The 17116-nt window shown below is 46.5% G+C and overlaps 7 protein-coding genes across 7 annotated transcripts; 3 read left to right on the forward strand and 4 right to left on the reverse strand.

The window, feature by feature from the left end:
* Positions 1 to 479: 479 nt before the first annotated feature.
* Positions 480 to 1841, forward strand: FIESC28_06782 (uncharacterized protein; the record flags this gene model as incomplete). Its single annotated transcript, XM_031160925.1, has 1 exon — positions 480 to 1841. One exon carries the CDS (start codon positions 480 to 482, stop codon positions 1839 to 1841), a length of 1362 nt encoding a protein of 453 aa, XP_031015034.1.
* Positions 1842 to 2151: 310 nt separating this feature from the next.
* On the reverse strand, positions 2152 to 3361 carry FIESC28_06783 (uncharacterized protein; the record flags this gene model as incomplete). Its single annotated transcript, XM_031160926.1, has 2 exons — positions 2152 to 3002; positions 3055 to 3361. The coding sequence occupies 2 exons, from the start codon at positions 3359 to 3361 to the stop codon at positions 2152 to 2154; spliced, it is 1158 nt and encodes a 385-aa protein (XP_031015035.1).
* A 2831-nt stretch (positions 3362 to 6192) lies between these two features.
* FIESC28_06784 (uncharacterized protein) lies at positions 6193 to 8571 on the reverse strand (the record flags this gene model as incomplete). Its single annotated transcript, XM_031160927.1, has 1 exon — positions 6193 to 8571. The coding sequence occupies one exon, from the start codon at positions 8569 to 8571 to the stop codon at positions 6193 to 6195; it is 2379 nt and encodes a 792-aa protein (XP_031015036.1).
* Positions 8572 to 10516: 1945 nt separating this feature from the next.
* FIESC28_06785 (uncharacterized protein) lies at positions 10517 to 12712 on the forward strand (the record flags this gene model as incomplete). The annotated part of the gene is made up of 1 exon (XM_031160928.1): positions 10517 to 12712. The coding sequence occupies one exon, from the start codon at positions 10517 to 10519 to the stop codon at positions 12710 to 12712; it is 2196 nt and encodes a 731-aa protein (XP_031015037.1).
* Positions 12713 to 13035: 323 nt separating this feature from the next.
* Positions 13036 to 13510, reverse strand: FIESC28_06786 (uncharacterized protein; the record flags this gene model as incomplete). Its single annotated transcript, XM_031160929.1, has 2 exons — positions 13036 to 13292; positions 13336 to 13510. The coding sequence occupies 2 exons, from the start codon at positions 13508 to 13510 to the stop codon at positions 13036 to 13038; spliced, it is 432 nt and encodes a 143-aa protein (XP_031015038.1).
* A 507-nt stretch (positions 13511 to 14017) lies between these two features.
* On the forward strand, positions 14018 to 15072 carry FIESC28_06787 (uncharacterized protein; the record flags this gene model as incomplete). Its single annotated transcript, XM_031160930.1, has 2 exons — positions 14018 to 14319; positions 14364 to 15072. The coding sequence occupies 2 exons, from the start codon at positions 14018 to 14020 to the stop codon at positions 15070 to 15072; spliced, it is 1011 nt and encodes a 336-aa protein (XP_031015039.1).
* A 166-nt stretch (positions 15073 to 15238) lies between these two features.
* On the reverse strand, positions 15239 to 17023 carry FIESC28_06788 (uncharacterized protein; the record flags this gene model as incomplete). Its single annotated transcript, XM_031160931.1, has 4 exons — positions 15239 to 15780; positions 15829 to 16420; positions 16466 to 16635; positions 16681 to 17023. The coding sequence occupies 4 exons, from the start codon at positions 17021 to 17023 to the stop codon at positions 15239 to 15241; spliced, it is 1647 nt and encodes a 548-aa protein (XP_031015040.1).
* Between the last annotated feature and the right edge of the window lie 93 nt (positions 17024 to 17116).

Here is a 17116-nt window from a genome sequence, read left to right on the forward strand (position 1 = left end):
TAATTGAGACCCTGTCTAACTGTCAACTTGTGCGGCTCACCTTCCACCATCTGTCAATCCCCAGCGGCTCAGGTAACCCGCTTACCCCCGCAATGATCGACAAGCCCCCAGTAAGCGGCTATCTCCAGCCACTGACAACTGGTGCATTACCCGACACTAGCGGATAAAGCACAACTTCCGCATCCGCTATCTTGAACCTATCATTAGTTCCGAAGTTCCGTTACCAGCCGCAAGCGGTTGAAGACATTGATAGTGGTTGCAGGCGGATATGAACTGAACGGGTGGTGATCATAGTCAGATAGCCTTTGGAGATGGAAAGCTAAATAGAGGTTGTTCAGCTCGAGATCAATCATCATCATCACTCAATCCTTCAATACAACATCACATCAATCATCAATAATCTCATCTTGGGATTTTAACAAGACATCAACCAGTCTTATCACTCAACTCATTCCTTACTCAGTTCTCTTTACTTCACAATGATCAAGGATACCCCCACAATGCCCAACTGGAAACACCTATCAGTAGGCGTCATCGGAGGTGGCATCGGCGGCATGTCCGTCGCCATCGCCCTCCGCCGCGCCGGCCACACAGTAACAATCTACGAACGCTCCGACTTTGCCGGAGAAGTCGGCGCATCAGTATCCTGCGCTGCTAACGGAACCCGCTGGCTGCACGAGTGGGACGTCGACGTCGCCAAGGGCGATCCTGTCGTCCTCAAGAAACTCATCAACCGAGACTGGAAAACCGGCGAGCCCGTCAGCGTGTACGATCTTGAAGATTATGAAAAGCGCTGGGGTTTTGTCTACAATATGTTTCATCGTCAGTATATGCATGCTATGCTTAAGGATACTGCTATGAGTGAGGCTGGTGAGGGTGAGCCTGTCAAGTTGGAGGTTAGGCACAAGTGCAAGGATATTGATATTCCTACTGGTACTGTTACTTTTGACAATGGCGTTGTTGTCAAGCATGATCTTATCATTGGTGCTGATGGTATTGGATCTGCTGTTCGTGGAATTCTGGGTATTCAGCCTGAGAGGAAGCCTTCTGATCAGAGCTGTCTTCACTGCAACGTCACGACCGAAGAAGCCGTCAAGGCTGGTCTCGTTGACTACTCCCAAAACGAGGCTCTCGAGTACTGGGGCGGTCAAGAGGGCAAGTGGGATAAGATCGTTCTGTCTCCTTGCAACGGTGGCAAGCTTCTTTCTTACTACTGCTTCTTCCCCCGCGAGCAAGGCGATTACACTACACAAGCCTGGGGAGCCGATAGTCTTCCCGTCGAAGATCTCCTCAAGCCGTACCCCCAACTCGACAGCCAAGTTCTTGGTCACCTTGCTATCGGAAAGGAGATTCAGCCCTGGAGACTCTGGGTCCACAAGCCTTACCCCTACCTCCAAAAAGGTAACGTCTGTCTTCTCGGCGACGCAGGCCACCCCATGATGCCCCACCAATCGCAAGGAGCCTGCATGGCCATCGAAGACGCCGCAGCCCTAGGAATCCTCTTCAGCAAGCGTTATTTCAACGGCGACATCTCACAAGCGTTGTCCGTGTACGAAAAGGTTCGTTTACCACGAGCTACACGCGTTCAAGCAGCTGCTGCCAAGGCTGCTTACAATATCAACGAGCGAATTGGATTCTCGGTGAACAAGGATACTTCTACTTACAAAGTTGAGAATGAGAAGGAGGTTTTGACTATTGAGGAGATGAACACTTATGATATGTATCGGGATATTGAGGAAAAGCTTGCTAAGGAGAAGGGGGATAAGTATGCTGGTGGATTTAGCAATGGGTTGCCTCTTGGGTTGGTGCTTCCTAATGGTGTTACTGTTGGGGCTGCCTAAGTTATGTTTCTTTTTACTTTATATCTAGCCTTTGTATTTAATTCCAGAATGTCTATGTTCAATAACTATCTTTTTTCACCGGTATCTAAACTCCTCTACCTTTCCAGTGTTTGCTTTACCTGAATATCCTATATAGTAAGTTGAGACTTTTATGCATATCTGAATAGCTCGACCTTAGGATAAAGATCAGGTAAATAAAGGAGGTCTACTAAGAATGTGATCTTTGTGCGTAGTAACTACCTTCGGTGGTCGATATATACTCTGAATCTTCTCATATCCTGTCACCCTCTGGATCTTCAGGACATTATCTTTACCTGTCCCTGCCACTGCTAACAGGTCCGTAGAACGTTCCTCCAGCGTACTGAACGGCGTTGCCCGAGATATTGTTCTGGGTTGCAGCATCAAAGGCAGCGTACTGGTCTCCATAACCGCTGTGAATAGGCGATCGAGACTTTTTAGCCTCCCTTGCAACGGGTAGCGTCGATCTTAAGTCATCCAGAAACCGGGCCACCTTTTCGTTGAGGCGTTTCAGCTCCGTTTCCAGTGACAGGCCAGTGAACATCTTCATATCCCTATCGAAGGTGGTTTCTGCCTCTTTAATCTTGGCAAGCATTGCATTCCATTCTTCATGCTTTATTATATCATGTCTCAGCCGCTTCAGTCGCGTCTCGTATAACCGAATGACAACCTTGATCTGAAACTCAAGCATATGCTGATATAAATTAACAAGACTATTGCTGAGCTGTAGTCTTAACTCAGTCGCGTTCTGGATACCGTCTAGTCCCAGATGGCTCTTTAACTGCCCATAGAATTGCATACGTAATGTAACGTATGCGAACCCTTCTTGTTGAGACGCCTCTGCAGATGCAGGATTGATCAAAATCGGTAGTACTGTGCAAATACCGGCCCAAGCTAAGGCTGCCTCCGGTGACGCCTTAACCGCTTCGTCCACAATCGTTTTCACGCTTTTGACGAACTCAGCGGTTCGAGATGCTTGATCCCGTACGGTGAAGGTCTTGCCGAAGATTGTGTATGTAGTCCTTTCCTTTTCGGCTCGTCGCTGACCATTTCTTATGATCATCTGTAATTGTTTATGTCGGTGATTGACATCTTCGTTGTCGATGCAATTGTCCGATTCACTCTCGTTGCGGTCATGACTATCTATTAGAACTTAGTACTGATGAGGTATTCTTCAAGCGTTATAAAATAATACCTTCTTCGGATCGCAACTCTTGTGAAAGCAAGTTCTCGTATGCAGTCACTAACGGCTCGTCTTTGGCCCTCAAACTGTCATAGGCATCATTCCATAACGAAATGGCGTCTTCCGGCTCAAACAGCACCGTTTGAGGGGGCAGGTCTGTTCTTGCTGTTGCTAGTGCTGTCTGTGCCGTTGGTGGCGACGGCACGAGATCGGTAGCCGGACTCGGAGGACTGACTTCATCATGTTGTTGCAGCGTGACACGACGTGCTTTGTCTTTGGAATTGAATATAACCCTGAGTTTCGAAGCAATGGACTTCATGGTACTGTCGAGTGTTTCAATATGTAGTTAGACTATTCTGGTCTGTTTCCGATAAGCAATCAACCCAGCGATGGTTCGAGAAAAGCAAACAGCATGGGTGAAAGAGGGTGGGTGGTGGAAAAGATTTCCCACAAAGGGTTTCAGAGGCCTCCCACCTGCCTGCACCTCTGATGTGACAGCCACTCAGTAGACCTGTTGGCTTGTTCGTGTGCTTTTGACAACACAGACCTGCAGGAGGCCAAGCAAGGCAGGCGGTTAAAAACCTGTCGCTTACCCAATCAAAGGGACAGAATGTGTCCGACCCCCATGTGTCTGCAAAGTCTGCATACCTATGCTAACTCGATATCTGCCTCTCCCAAACGTTGTCCATCACCCCACTTATTCAGTGGCCTTTTGTTGTTGAGGGGAGAAAGGGAGAAACCAAATAAATACGCCGTTGAAACATTGAATGTTATTTTAGTTCCAGAAGATGGAGGAACAAAGACCGCTATATCTTCAATTAATAAGGAGATTTGTCTTACGGAGGAGTCAATATTTGGCATGAATACGGCAAAGTACAGGTATAACACGTCTTCTATGGGCTCCAATAAGACATCCTATCGGTCAAACCATGCTCCTACCCAGTATTTCTACCAGTCCTGGCCGAAAGACAACCGAAAGATTATGCGGGTGCTCTTTTCTGCGGCCAGCCCCCCTCGGGCGACCCGAAGTACTGTGTTCCATTGTCTTTGATGTTGTTCTGAGTTGCATCGTCTTTCGCGTGGTAAAAGTCACCAATACCGCAGTGAGTGGCGCCACCCGTTCCCCTCATCTTCTCATCCTCCTCATCCTGCTTCAAAATCTCTTGGTCAAAATTCTTGATAGACCAACGCAGGCTCCTTAAATCACTTTTGACTTCTCTCTCGACTCCAACGTGCTTGGCCAGTTCGCATGTGTTGACCATCATTGCCCGCATCAATACTTCCACCCTATGCTCTTTGCCCTGATGCTTGAGGTAGATCCTGTAGGTTTTAAGCCTTTCTTGATCCGTACCCCTAGCTACTTCCGCAAAAACCCGCTGTGAGCAACTAGCACTGTCGCAACACGTCCTGATGCATGTATCAGCGGCATCATCGTCCCCGCTGAGGTTTCCACTTTCAATATGAAGTTTTATACTATTGAGAGTAGATTTAACAACCGCAAGTCCTTCGCCTGCCTGGTGGAAACTTATTTTGAGCTGGTTGGAGTTTTTAATTGCATTGTATGCTACTCCAGCCTGTTCAAGAGCAGAGGTCGTCGTGCTAATGATAGGAATTATAGAATCCATTTGGAAAGGAAATTTGTAAAAGAGATTAGAATGGAAATAATGCTATATAGGATTCATGATGAGAAATAGGGAGACATAATTCCCTTTATACGTTGCTTTCCAGCACTCTCGGCGCTTTATCCTGTCAATATTACCAGGTACTAAGTAATGTATACCTGATGATTGAGTCGTTACCGACTTTGGACTTGCGTGTCTTACTACTTCGCCTTTCCTGGCGCTTAATTAAAAACGGATTTAATAACTTTTGAGGCTGAAAGTACCTGTGCAACCAATTCCCATTTCACCCATGTCTGCCTAATGTTGCTGCGCAACGAAGAGTTGTGTTTTGACAAATCATAGGATGAATATCCTGTTCCTTAAGTGTCTTTGTGCATCAGTGCCCTGATCACTTACCCGCCACTAATCTTATGCCCAGATCAACATGTGTGGAAGCCTGCGTTGTTCACTCCAGTGAAAGGGCTTTGTGGCTACGGCAGGTCAAGCTGGCGTCTTTCAAGCCCCCGGTTGCATGCTTATGGCGCTTTCTTACCGGGCTTTCTCAACCAGGCAACCACTTCGCCACAATATTGTAGACTGGAAAAGTCTACTCGCTCCATGTTATCTAAAGATGGCACCAAGTAAGCCTTGGCTATTCCGCGAGCAACCTACACGCCCACCTCCATTACGAGACATAATCTGAAAGGGTGGCGGCTTTTAATTCCAGGGTCATTGGATCATCATCCAATGCGGGCCAACCTCCTCCAGGAAGGCCAACCCTCACTTTGACCTAGGGGTTCAGATCCATGAAGATCTAAAAGTGACAAAGGAATGCGGCTCAACCGAGGCTGTGTGGACAGAAATCTGACTTGTGCGAACCAAGCGACCGATTGAGGCCCGATGATCGCATAAGGCAACCCGCATATATTGAATCCCTCTTGGCATTGAAAAGATCAGATCATACTGTAAAAGGTTGTGATTGGACAACTGAGGTCTCTGTGCTGATTAGGGTCTCTGCCACAGACCTTGATTGCGAATAACACATCTGTTTTTAGATAATAACCAAGTGAACGGGGGTGCACGTGGGACTTGATCTGCCATAGCTATCAACAGGTTTAAAGTACATTCTATCAGCCTATATACATATAACTTCTTTTTACTATCCTTTTATATAACCTACTTTAATTAAGATTGAAAGTAAAGCTAGTTAATATAGGAATTTCTCTGAAGTATATAGAGATATATTCTTAAATTAAATCCTAAACTATAATGTTAAAGAGCAAGGCTAGTACTTAGTATATAAGAAGTTCTTTAATACTAAGGTAAGGAATCCTTAGTAAAGCTATATTATAATTTTAACTTCTTAACTTAGACTATCTTACTAAAGTAGGATATATAACATTACTAGATAGCTAAGCTTAAAGATTTAAATTAATTTAAAGTTAAATTATAATATTACATATAGTAAGTATTAAGTAGGTTTATACTTGGCTTAAATAGTTATATTAATTCGAGATATCTAATATTGAAAGTATTAACATTTGACAAATTAAGAACCATTAGGGTCATCCTGAGACCATGGTAGTTTCAACACCGTCTGGAAAATGTTCATTGACCTTGAGGTTCCCCGATACGAGGCAAAGTCGATTGCTGAACAACCATTCTTGCCTATCCGATGTACATTTGCCCCATTACGAAGCAATGCCCAAACAACATCAGGGCTATCTTGAAGAACTGCTGCTATTAACGGAGAACAGCCATTGTTGTTTAAAACTTCCAAACTTGCCTGCTGACTAGCAAGGTGGCGGATTATATCGATCTGCTCTCCATAGACGGCATGATGAACAGCAGTATTGCCCACGTTGTCGGTCATGTTGATGTTTTTCACTTGTTGAATGACAGCTCGAAGGCCTTCTAGCCATCCTAATTGCGCTACTGAATGGATAGGTGCCATGCCATTGTGGTCTTTCACTTCGCAAGACGCGCCGTGGCGTAGGAGGGTCCGGGCCATTGGAAAGTTCATCTTCAATATAGCGAGCATCAGGGCAGTGGATCCGTAGTTGTCAGGTTTGTCAAGAGTCCTAGGCCCCGTATTTCTGGAGGCAAGGAAGTGTACAACCTTCTCTGATCCTCCTTCGACCGCATGATGTAACGGAGTTTGGCCATTTTCGTCGCCAGTACTCAGAGTCAGCCCCCTGTCCATCAAAAATTGGACTTGTCGTAGGTTTCCCTTACGGGATGCGCGATGCAAAAGAGTCATGCCTCTGTCATCTTGCCTTTCGACGGCGGCACCGTGTTCACATAAAAGCCATGCAATAGAGTAATCATCGTGTTGAAGGGCTCGCTCCAGATTCTGCTTAGATTTGGGTCCTGGAATGTTGACGTCGGCTCCTTTCGTCATCAAGAGCCAAGCAATATCTTTGTTGTTGTTTTTGACTGCATAGGAGAGTGCTGGGAGGCCTTTACTGTCAATGTCATCAAGCCGGGCTCCCTTTTCGACTACTGTTTGGACCAGTTCGTGGTCGTTCACCTGGCATAGGTGAATCAATGGTTTCCAGCCATCCTCATTATCCTCATTGACATCTGACCCATGCTGGAGTAGGAGTCGAGCTTCTTTCCGTCTGTTGTAGGTAAGGGCAGTCTTAAGAGGTGTCTCTCCCGTTTGCTTATCTCGTACGTTGCTATCAGCTGGGTTTGGTTGATGACTTAGTAGCTTCTCAACAATAGAGGCGCTCCCAAGTCTGACAGCAGCTGGTAGAGGAAGCCAATTGTCAGAAGTTGCTTCATTCAGTCTCGCCCCTCTCTCCAGTAGCAAGTCAAGCAAGCCATGTAAATGCTTTTTTACTTCGCCCCCCCGCCGACTTTGTCCTGATCCTCCCCCCTGGTCTCTCAGCCATGTACCGATATAGTAACCATGATAGAACAGCTCCCTTAAAGAAGTCCAACCAGTAGAAATCTCTTTGTTGACATCATTTTGGCTCTTAATGAAGAGCCTAGCGAGTGAGGTAGGCCCATACTGTATAGCTAAGGATAAAGGTGACTGTCCCTTGCTTTGTATAGTCACGTCCGCCCCGTATTTGATTAGATCGCGAGCAATACTTGAGCATATTTCGGTGGAGCCTCGAGGAATCTTATGTAATGGTGTTTCATTTGAGGAATCCTGGATGTTTGGATTAGCACCGAGAACAAGTAGCTGAATGACTGGGTCACGTCTGCCATGTGCCACTGCCCAATGAAGCGCCGTCTTTCCGTCTGCAGAAACCTCATCGACAGGAATTTGGTATTCTTCAAAGTTTCTGATCCAGTCAGGTAGATTGAAGAAAGCAGCAGCATGGAACCCAGTGATGTTTCCGATGTCGTACCCAGGGCTAATTATACGAACAAGGCCCAAAGCCCGGGTAATCTTCGAAGGACTTAAGAGAAATCTTTTAGTCAAGTCCTCTAGATTCCCATCGATGTTTTCGCCAACAGATCGAAGATGAAAAGCCCAGAATGATGCTGAATAAGGTAGGAGCAAGCCGCTGTAGTTATCGATATTTTCCCTGAGAAGGGACTCTAAACAAACTCGGGGTATTTCTGCTTTAAGCTGACTTAATCCCAGTTCCACCATCGAATCGCATTGTCGAATTGAATCATGGATTAAACGAAACGTTCCCTTCTCAGGGTCCAAAATGACGAGACCACAGCAGACCTGGAGCAGGGAATCTGCATCCAGCTTCCATTGTTCATGGTAATCGTTGCGGCTTCGTGATACATCGAGAGCTTCCAAAAGTAGATCGCGGGTCAAATCTTGTCTTGAATAAATAACCCAAGTAAGAATGTGTCTGGCTAAACTCTGATCAGATGGTTTAGAAGCCATGACACGATCGAAGGACGGCTTGAATGCTTGCTCCAGGTCATTATCATTGATCTCAAGGACGCTCAGCATGTCTTCTAGGGTATGTAAAGACGTATCCGTTTCCAAACGATTGAGATGCAATTTAGCTAGTAGAAACCTAAAAACTGTTAGCCTCGTGAACGAGTTGATTAGGACTAGACATACATGTGGCTTTTTCTGGTTTGGTGAACTATCCTCTCCGTGAGACGCTCCTTCCCATCTACTGGTAGATTCCGAAGAAGAGAAATATCCTCCACGCGATCTTTGACATAGGCCTCTATATCGGCTGCTCTAGGAACAACGCGTAATCGGCTTTGAACACCAAGATCCTTTGCAAGAGCTTTGTGTTGAGAGCTGAAAAGTACCCTTACGTTACTTGGCAGTTTTTGGAAAGACTCGGATATAGGTTGTTGCGTTGTATCAAACTGATGGCCCAAGTAGACATCAAGAGCATCGATGACAACGTATACTGTCCTGAACATAGAGCACTGCTCTATGAAGAGACTGATATGTTCACTAGGACGAATAAAATTGTCGCCATATGGAGAGCTCTCAAATCTGGACTCTATGCTCGACGCTATATTGCCAGTGCTTTGTTGTAAGAGCTGCTTCAGCAAACATGCCCATAGTTGAAATGTAGGGGGCTGTTCGACATCACCGTAGCCAAGATAAAAGTAAACAACGGCTGTTTTAGGCGTGCTCTTAACCTGTTGCTGGACGGATTGAATAATGCAGGATCTGTATTTAGGAACACTTGTTAGCAGATTGCTCACCCGGAGCATATGTAATGTTACCTACAAAAGGATAGATTTCCCCGATCCTACTAAATTATTACTCAATAGTTAGCAAGCTATATCCCCTAGCAAGTAATCCGTATTACATACAACACCCGTGTATTAAAAGATGCCTGTTTGCGCGGCTACCGTCCTGCCATTGTTTAACCTCCTTCGTGTCAAGAATCCACCGCCCACTGCCGGATACAATCTGGCCTAGTGCTTTGTTATGTCTTTCTTGATGCGTGAATGGGTAAAGCTGTAGCTGGGTCTGAAGCCATTTGGACGTGGCCTCGGCTTTTATGGCAGGTTAGCTGAAGATTAGCGAATCATCGTAATTAGGGGAAGCGCACAGTCTAAACGATCACCGAGGACTGGGAAATCCTTCATTAAGGGCCCTGAGCAGTCACCTGATAACACAATATAATTGACTGAGATTAAACGACGTCAGCATCATTCCCAAAGAAACAAGGTCGGCTCAAGTGTACTTTGAACATTGCGGTAGTTCGTTTGCTGCCCCCCGCTGATGTTGTTCTGCTCGCATTGGTCTTGGGCGAAATGCTGGTTGCCTAAGTTGTCATTAGTCATAGTGCGATAACAAGAGGATTACTCTGAAAGGTGAAGCCTCTTCTGAATCAATTAAGAAATAGCTCTTTCTTAAGTACCAGCTCTTTGCCTCCCTGCTTTCCTTTCGTTCCAAAAACCAGGCTGAGGACAACACCATCACCTTGGAACCCCGCCTCAATAAACAGGGATTCCTGCATATTCAGCCCATGCAGGACTTACTCTTAGGAGTATACACGCCTCGGGGTGAAGCAAAATAGCAGGATGGCTTACACCGAAGACCGCTGGTCTCCTTCCCGTTTTCCCTTACCCCCTGGGCACGTAATGCTAATTGCAAGGATATAAGCCAACAAGTCATGCGATGTGATTCGCCATGGTTCAATTTCGTTGAATGCTCCCCTTCTGCGCATATGGCCAATCACTTGAAGCTATCATAATTTAAGCGCCTTGCAAGGCACAGTGATGGTCAGCCTAGAAACCTTGACCAAGCATCGCCTCTCTTTATCAGATTACCCATGTTTCTACCTTGGACCCCGCCCGCCCACTTCTTAATAACGGGAGCCTTCAATTCAGCTTTGGAAGCGGATGGTGAAACCAAGAAGCATACATCAGCTTCCAGCGCTCTTTAACATGTTCTATCGGGAATTTAGACATCTATAATGGTTTCCGACACCAAAGGTAAAGCGTCTCATGTCACTTCTAATAATTTTCATCAGCCTTCTAGTTCGTCCAGACACCACAGTCGTTCGAATCACCAACCTTCAGAAACATTGAATGCACGAGATCATATTAGGAGCGTCGACGAGGATCCCCACTTCTCTTCCACGCAATCTTCCACTGGTCAACGAAGGTCGTCCAATCGACATTTCAGATCTTACAATATCCCTCTGCACGCTGAACGTTTCTCACGAGATAACAGTCCTGTTCGACTGCCACAATATCAGCTGTCATTTCGCGGACAGGGACCAATCCCGCTAAGACCCTCTTCTTTAAGATCAATTCCTGAAGACCTTCCTTTTGAAAGCCAACAAGAACAGACATCAGCTCCAAATTTCAGTCTTGATAACGAGGGCCCAGTTGTCCCCGACATCTATCCGCAGTACAATTACGGAGATCCAAACCAACAAGATCCGATGGATTACTCTGCTCGCTATCAAAATGGGAGTAATTTTCCGGCTGGGCATGCATATGCCCAGCCATCTTTTACACAAGGAACACGGCCCGCAGATGACCCAGAAAAGGTCCGCTTAAGAGCAGAGCTCGCTGCTTATCAGGCTATGGAAGGAAAGATCAAAGCATCTGAGAAGCAAAGAGAGAGAGAGGAGCAGATCCGAAAGGAAACCGAAGCTGAATTTCAGCGTAGAATGGAACATATACAAAAGTCCCAGGAAGAAGCTAGGAGGGACATAGAGAAAGTAAAGAAAGAGGCTGAAGAAGCTACATGGAAAAGAGCCCAAACTGCACAAAGGGAGCACGAGGCTAAGGAGGCTGAAAAAGAACGTGAAGCAAAGATTATGGAAAGTGAAATCAGAATAAAGATCGAAATGGAGAGAAAGGCCGAGGAAGCAGAGAAAAGAGCACGAGAGAAGCTCGAGCACGAGATGGAGCTGAGGCTGCATGAAAAGATGAAGGGGAAGATGGACGATTTCATGGAGCTTGCCAAACAAAGGTTTCTGGCAATGGAGGGGCCAAGTTTACACCAAAGAGCCACCGAATGGAGAGGAAATCGCGACGAACTCGATTATGAAGAGAATCAAGACCAGCAAGTAAAACAACAGGCACGACCACCTAGCCTACCTCACAGTCCTCGAGAAAGCCTTACAGATTCCAGCTGTCTACCCTCTCAATTTCACAAAACAGAAAACACAACTTCCATCGCTGATAGATCCCACAGTGGCCGCCGCCCACCTTCCGTCCCTGTGGCACCAAGTCAATCCTTTTTTTATGACGAGACGCGCTATCATGAAGGCAGTTTGTGTTCCGATCAAGGACCACCGTTCCATCCACATGCAGCGCCGCCACCGAGGCACCGAACAGGATATATGCCACCAGGCCACAATCCATGGCACCCGTCCGTACATGATTACGCCAGAGGACATAAGCCTAGGCCTCCGAACTTGGTAGAAGAACTAAGTCTTGCCTTCGCCGAGGTTTTGAGGAACTGGAATTCGAACGACAGGATGGCTGGCTCCATGATGGATGAAAGGACACCCTTTGACTACCCTCCATTCGAGGGTCAAACTTCAGAAAACCCTAGGGGATTCTATTACACAGACGATCGTGCTTCTGCGTTTGAGAGACACAGAGAATGGGTAGAGAGGGGCCGTCGACAAGACTGGGCGCAACACTTTGACGAAACAGGACAGAGCCCAGATCCAGGGGCTCAGACCTTTCATAGGCCCTTTCCATCAACAAACATGGCACCACAACCTCAGCAGTCATCAAACTACACTGTGGTTGACGGTGATATTGACTCGGATAGCGACCAAGCATCGACCTATGCTACTCCACCAGAAAGCCAGGCGGGAGATGTGATGATCGGTGAAGATACAGCCGGCGGTCACACTGTAGCTGCAATAGCACCTGCAGTCGGAAGACAGGGGGCAGAGCCTATTTCAAGGCGGCTCGTCGCCCTGGAAGGCGATGGATCCAGGACATACGTGGTTTCCTCCTTGGAAGACTCATTCCGAGACAGAAAGGTGGCAGGGCAACTATATGCAGCCACTGCCCACATGAATCGACAAGGGAAGCCGAGGGAAAACGGTTTCGTGCCAGGAGTAAAGCACCCTCCTATAGAACGAGATATCTCACAGTATCTCATTACTGATGATACAGAGGTTGAGTCATTGGATTAAGGTATTATAGCAATTACTATCTTTTTTGAGTTTATATATTAGCTTTCCAGGATACATCCAAGTAGTACAAACACCTTTAAGCTGTCAGTGGCCAAGTATCAACGCTATAGCCTCATCAATCTCATGCTTCATACCCATGAAAGGTAAGCCTTGACGTTTCCACTTCAAAGGCAGTGTGGCATAGGATGAGTTTTAAACTAATATAGAAGAATAATAAACTTAAGTTAATAATATTTTATTGAATCGGAAGATAATGTAATTATTTTGCTGGGTTTATTTTGGTTCGACTTACTCTAAACTAATTTAAGATACTCCTTTATCCATCACTTCTTATAAGCGGCAGCAGCACCAGTATCAAGATAAACCTGATAAAACTTGAGTCGATACTTTCCGTCAGCACCCTTTTCCAACTCCATCCTCCCCGCCCACTCAATCTCGGCTTTCCCGCCATTCTTCAATTCCAAAGCCACAGTGCCATTCAGCATGACCTCATCAGCACTGCCGAAGGTAAAGACCTTGTCAAGGGTGTGTTTGCGGGCTGAGACGGCATCCCACATGCCTTCTCTAAGCGTGGTGATTTCTGAAATGTTAGAGTAGGATTACTGGGGTGGGGAGGGAAGTACCTGGGTGTCCTGAAGCTTTCTTTGAAGCCACGACGAATGTCGCATTGGGCGTAAACTGGTCGACATATTTCCCGGTCTCGCCGAAGGTATCGGAGATACGATAGAAATCTTTGATGAATTCGAGGATGTGCGGTTGGACTGAAGCGTCCGAGCCAGTTTGAATTGAGTAGTCCATTTTGCGATATCTGATTCTTGTTGTTCTGTCGAGTGCAATCGTTTTGAGCCTTGAGGTTGGTTACCTGAGACCCTCTGAAGAGTTTGAGGCTTCACTTCGAGTTCACCCCGCTTCCGACATCCGACAGACTTCGGATGCTGACGGCGTTCCGAAGTTCGAGGTTATAGTGGGTTTTACAGGAGATACCGCTGTACCGTTCCGAAAACCCCACTGTAAGACCTCTAGTTCTAGCAGATTTTACTGATGTCCCGCTGAAGTGTTCCGAAGGTTTAGCGTCGATTTACCCCGCATTCGGCCCGCGGGGTTGCATCCACGTGTGAAATCCTTGAGGAAAGTGCGTTATCCGCTTCATTGCCTTTGCGGGGGTGCATCACCCGTACGTACGGCAGTCTCGGAGGAAGGAGCGAGGGGGTATTAGTTGAGGAGAATATATATCAGCCTTTATCTCTAAACAATCCATCTCAATAAACCATTCTATCTCATCAAACAATATCATACACCATCACAATGCACGGAAAAGTTGCCCTAGAAGAAGCCTTTGCTCTCCCTCGCTTCAAGGAGCGCACTCGCTGGTGGGCTGGTCTCTTTGCTACCGACCCTGATAAGCACGCCGAAGAGATCAACGACATTACAGATAAGCGCATCAAGTACATGGATGAGCATGGCGTTGGTTATACCCTTCTTTCATACACAGCTCCTGGTGTTCAAGATGTCTGGGATCCCAAGGAGGCTCAGGCTTTAGCTGTTGAGGTCAACGATTATATCGCTGAGGCTATCAAGCCCCATCCTGATAGACTGGGTGCCATGGCGTAAGTTTATTCCTGAGATCAATTGTTCTTTACTAACTTGATAGTACCCTCTCTATGCACGACCCCAAGGAAGCTGCTGAGGAACTTCGTCGTGTTGTGACCAAGTACGGCTTCAAGGGTGCTCTTGTTAACGACACCCAAAGAGCTGGTCCCGATGGTGACGATATGGTCTTTTACGATGGTCCTGAATGGGACGTTTTCTGGTCAACAGTTACAGACCTTGACGTCCCATTCTACCTCCACCCCCGAAACCCCACAGGCACAATCCACGAGAAGCTCTGGGCCAAGCGAAGCTGGCTCATCGGTCCCCCTCTAAGTTTCGCCCACGGCGTCAGCCTTCACGCCCTGGGCATGGTCACAAACGGTGTTTTCGACCGTCATCCCAAGCTCCAAATCGTCCTCGGACATTTAGGTGAACACATCCCCTTCGACATGTGGCGCATCAACCATTGGTTCGAGGATATCAAGAAGCCTCTCGGTCTATCATGCAAGTTGACCATCCGAGAATACTTTGCTAGAAACCTGTGGATTACTACCTCTGGACACTTTTCTACACCAACCTTGAAATACTGTATGGAAGAGGTTGGAGCTGATAGAATTCTGTTCTCGATTGATTATCCTTTTGAGAACTTTTCTGATGCTTGTACGTGGTATGACGGTTTGACTATTGATGAGGGTGATAAGAGAAAGATTGGAAAGGATAATGCGAAGAAGTTGTTTAAGCTTCCTGCTTATCATCAGAGCGAGGATTAGATATAGTTAGAACAGATATTTGCATTGGACAATAAATGGGTTTTGGGTTAATTGTTGCTTTTCATTGAAATGAACTCCAACGCTATGTCGTGTATTCTATGAGATAAACATCAATATTCTATGAAATAAACATCAAAATCGTATACTTTCCATACCCAGACCATGCTCATGACCTCTCGTCCCTTGTCTCCATCATGTCATTCGGCAACAAAGCCGTAGTAATAACACAACCCAGCATAACACCACCAGCCAGGTAAAGCACACTATTAATATCACCCTGCCCATTCTCCCCATTGGACCGTCCATACAAATGCTGCGCAATCAACGGACTAACAATACCAAACAACCTACCCCAGAAACCGGCAATACCACAAGCCGTACCTCTAATAGGAGCAGGGAAAGCTTCAGGTGTCCATCCGTACAGCACAGCGTTGAACATGGACTGGAAGAAGTATTCCATTGTGAATAGTCCTTCGTTCTTTGCTCGGGTGTCGACTGTTGAGAAAAGGATGATGGATATTCCCATTAGGGCGGATGATATAACCATTGTCCATTTTCGGCCGATGGCGGGGATGCGGTAGAGAGTTGCTCCGAGAAGGACTCCTACTATGCCTGGGGCGTAGGTGTAAATGTAGGCTGCGTATGTTGATTTGAGACTGACTGATGCAGCGCCGTTCTTCAGAGCGAGGATACTTGGGAGGTAGAAGCCTTAGAAGTTAGTATTGCTTCTAGTCAGCTTAAGGTGATGAGACTTACCAGCGACAGTGAAACCCCAGTAATCCATGATATACGTCAACCAGACAAGAATCGTCAAACGGGTCATCGTGGGTGAAGAAAACAACATCTTGTATCGCTGCATCTCCAGCTTCACCTTCTTAGACCACTTGAGATTAAGCTGCTTCTTACCCGCTCCAAGAGCAGGCGTAGCACTATCACCACTAACAGAGCTCTCATCAGTGGTAAGAGACTCAAACATGTCGATAGTCAAACCACACTCTTTCTTGTTGACTTCAGCCATGTGCTGCAATGTGTCGATAGCTTCCTCGTCTCGACCGCGGTAGACGAGATACTTTGGTGTTTCGCGAAAGTTGAAGACGAAAAAGCGGAGAATGAAGACAAGTAGAGTGATTCCACCGATTGTGAAGAGGAGGTATCGCCAGCCCATGTTGTCACCCTTTGAACAGCAGTTTTGACCAGCTGAGGCGTTGTTGCAGGAGATTAGAGGGTTGGGTTCTGAGAAGTTGGGGGAGCAGGCGTAGACGGGGATGAAACCGAAGGCTATGGCGCTGCAGATGACGACTCCAATGGGTTGGAAGACTGATAGACAAGCCAAAAGGAAGCGTTTGTTCTACAAATGTTAGAGGAAAATGATAATAGAGAGGGAGTGTCATACCTGAGGAATAAACTCGAGAGTAATCGTCGTGTCAATAGGAATATTTCCACCGACACCAAATCCGACAAAAGCAGTCAGGACCAAGAAGGTGTTGTAGTTGTTTGAAGCACCAAGGCAAAGTCCAAAGATACTCGAGATCAAACATGTCAGATTAAAAGCCCAACGTCGACCTGCACTCATTAGCTTCATTCACACACAACTCAACAAATACATACCGATAATATCCGCCAGGAATCCCCAAACAAAAGCTCCAGCCGTAAGACCAGCATTAAAGCTGGTAGAAATATTCCCCGACTCATCTTTCCCAAAGCCCAGCTCCTGCTCCAGTGGTCCAAGAACAAGACCAAAAGCTTGAGCCCAAAGAAGATCAAGAAGGTATCCAAAACCGCACAGGGACCAGATGTACCATTGGTATTTTCCCATGCCTTGACGGTCGATTTCGCGGTTGATTAGGACGCATTTCTTCTCGTAGAGGGATAGACCTTCGAGGCCGTGCATGAGGTTCTGGACAGGGTATTCGGGGAGGGTGTCTTTTGAGAATGTGGTTGAAGAAGGCATCTTGACGGCCTGTGTCTCTTAAGAGACTACGCGTGTAGGATGGGTATCTTAGACAACGCGTTTCAACTACTTGTCAAAAAAAAAAAAAAAGGG

The sequence above is a fragment of the Fusarium coffeatum genome (genome assembly GCF_003316985.1).
Source record: "Fusarium coffeatum strain FIESC_28 chromosome Unknown BRIP53273_contig_144, whole genome shotgun sequence".
Taxonomy (NCBI): Eukaryota; Fungi; Ascomycota; class Sordariomycetes; order Hypocreales; family Nectriaceae; genus Fusarium; species Fusarium coffeatum.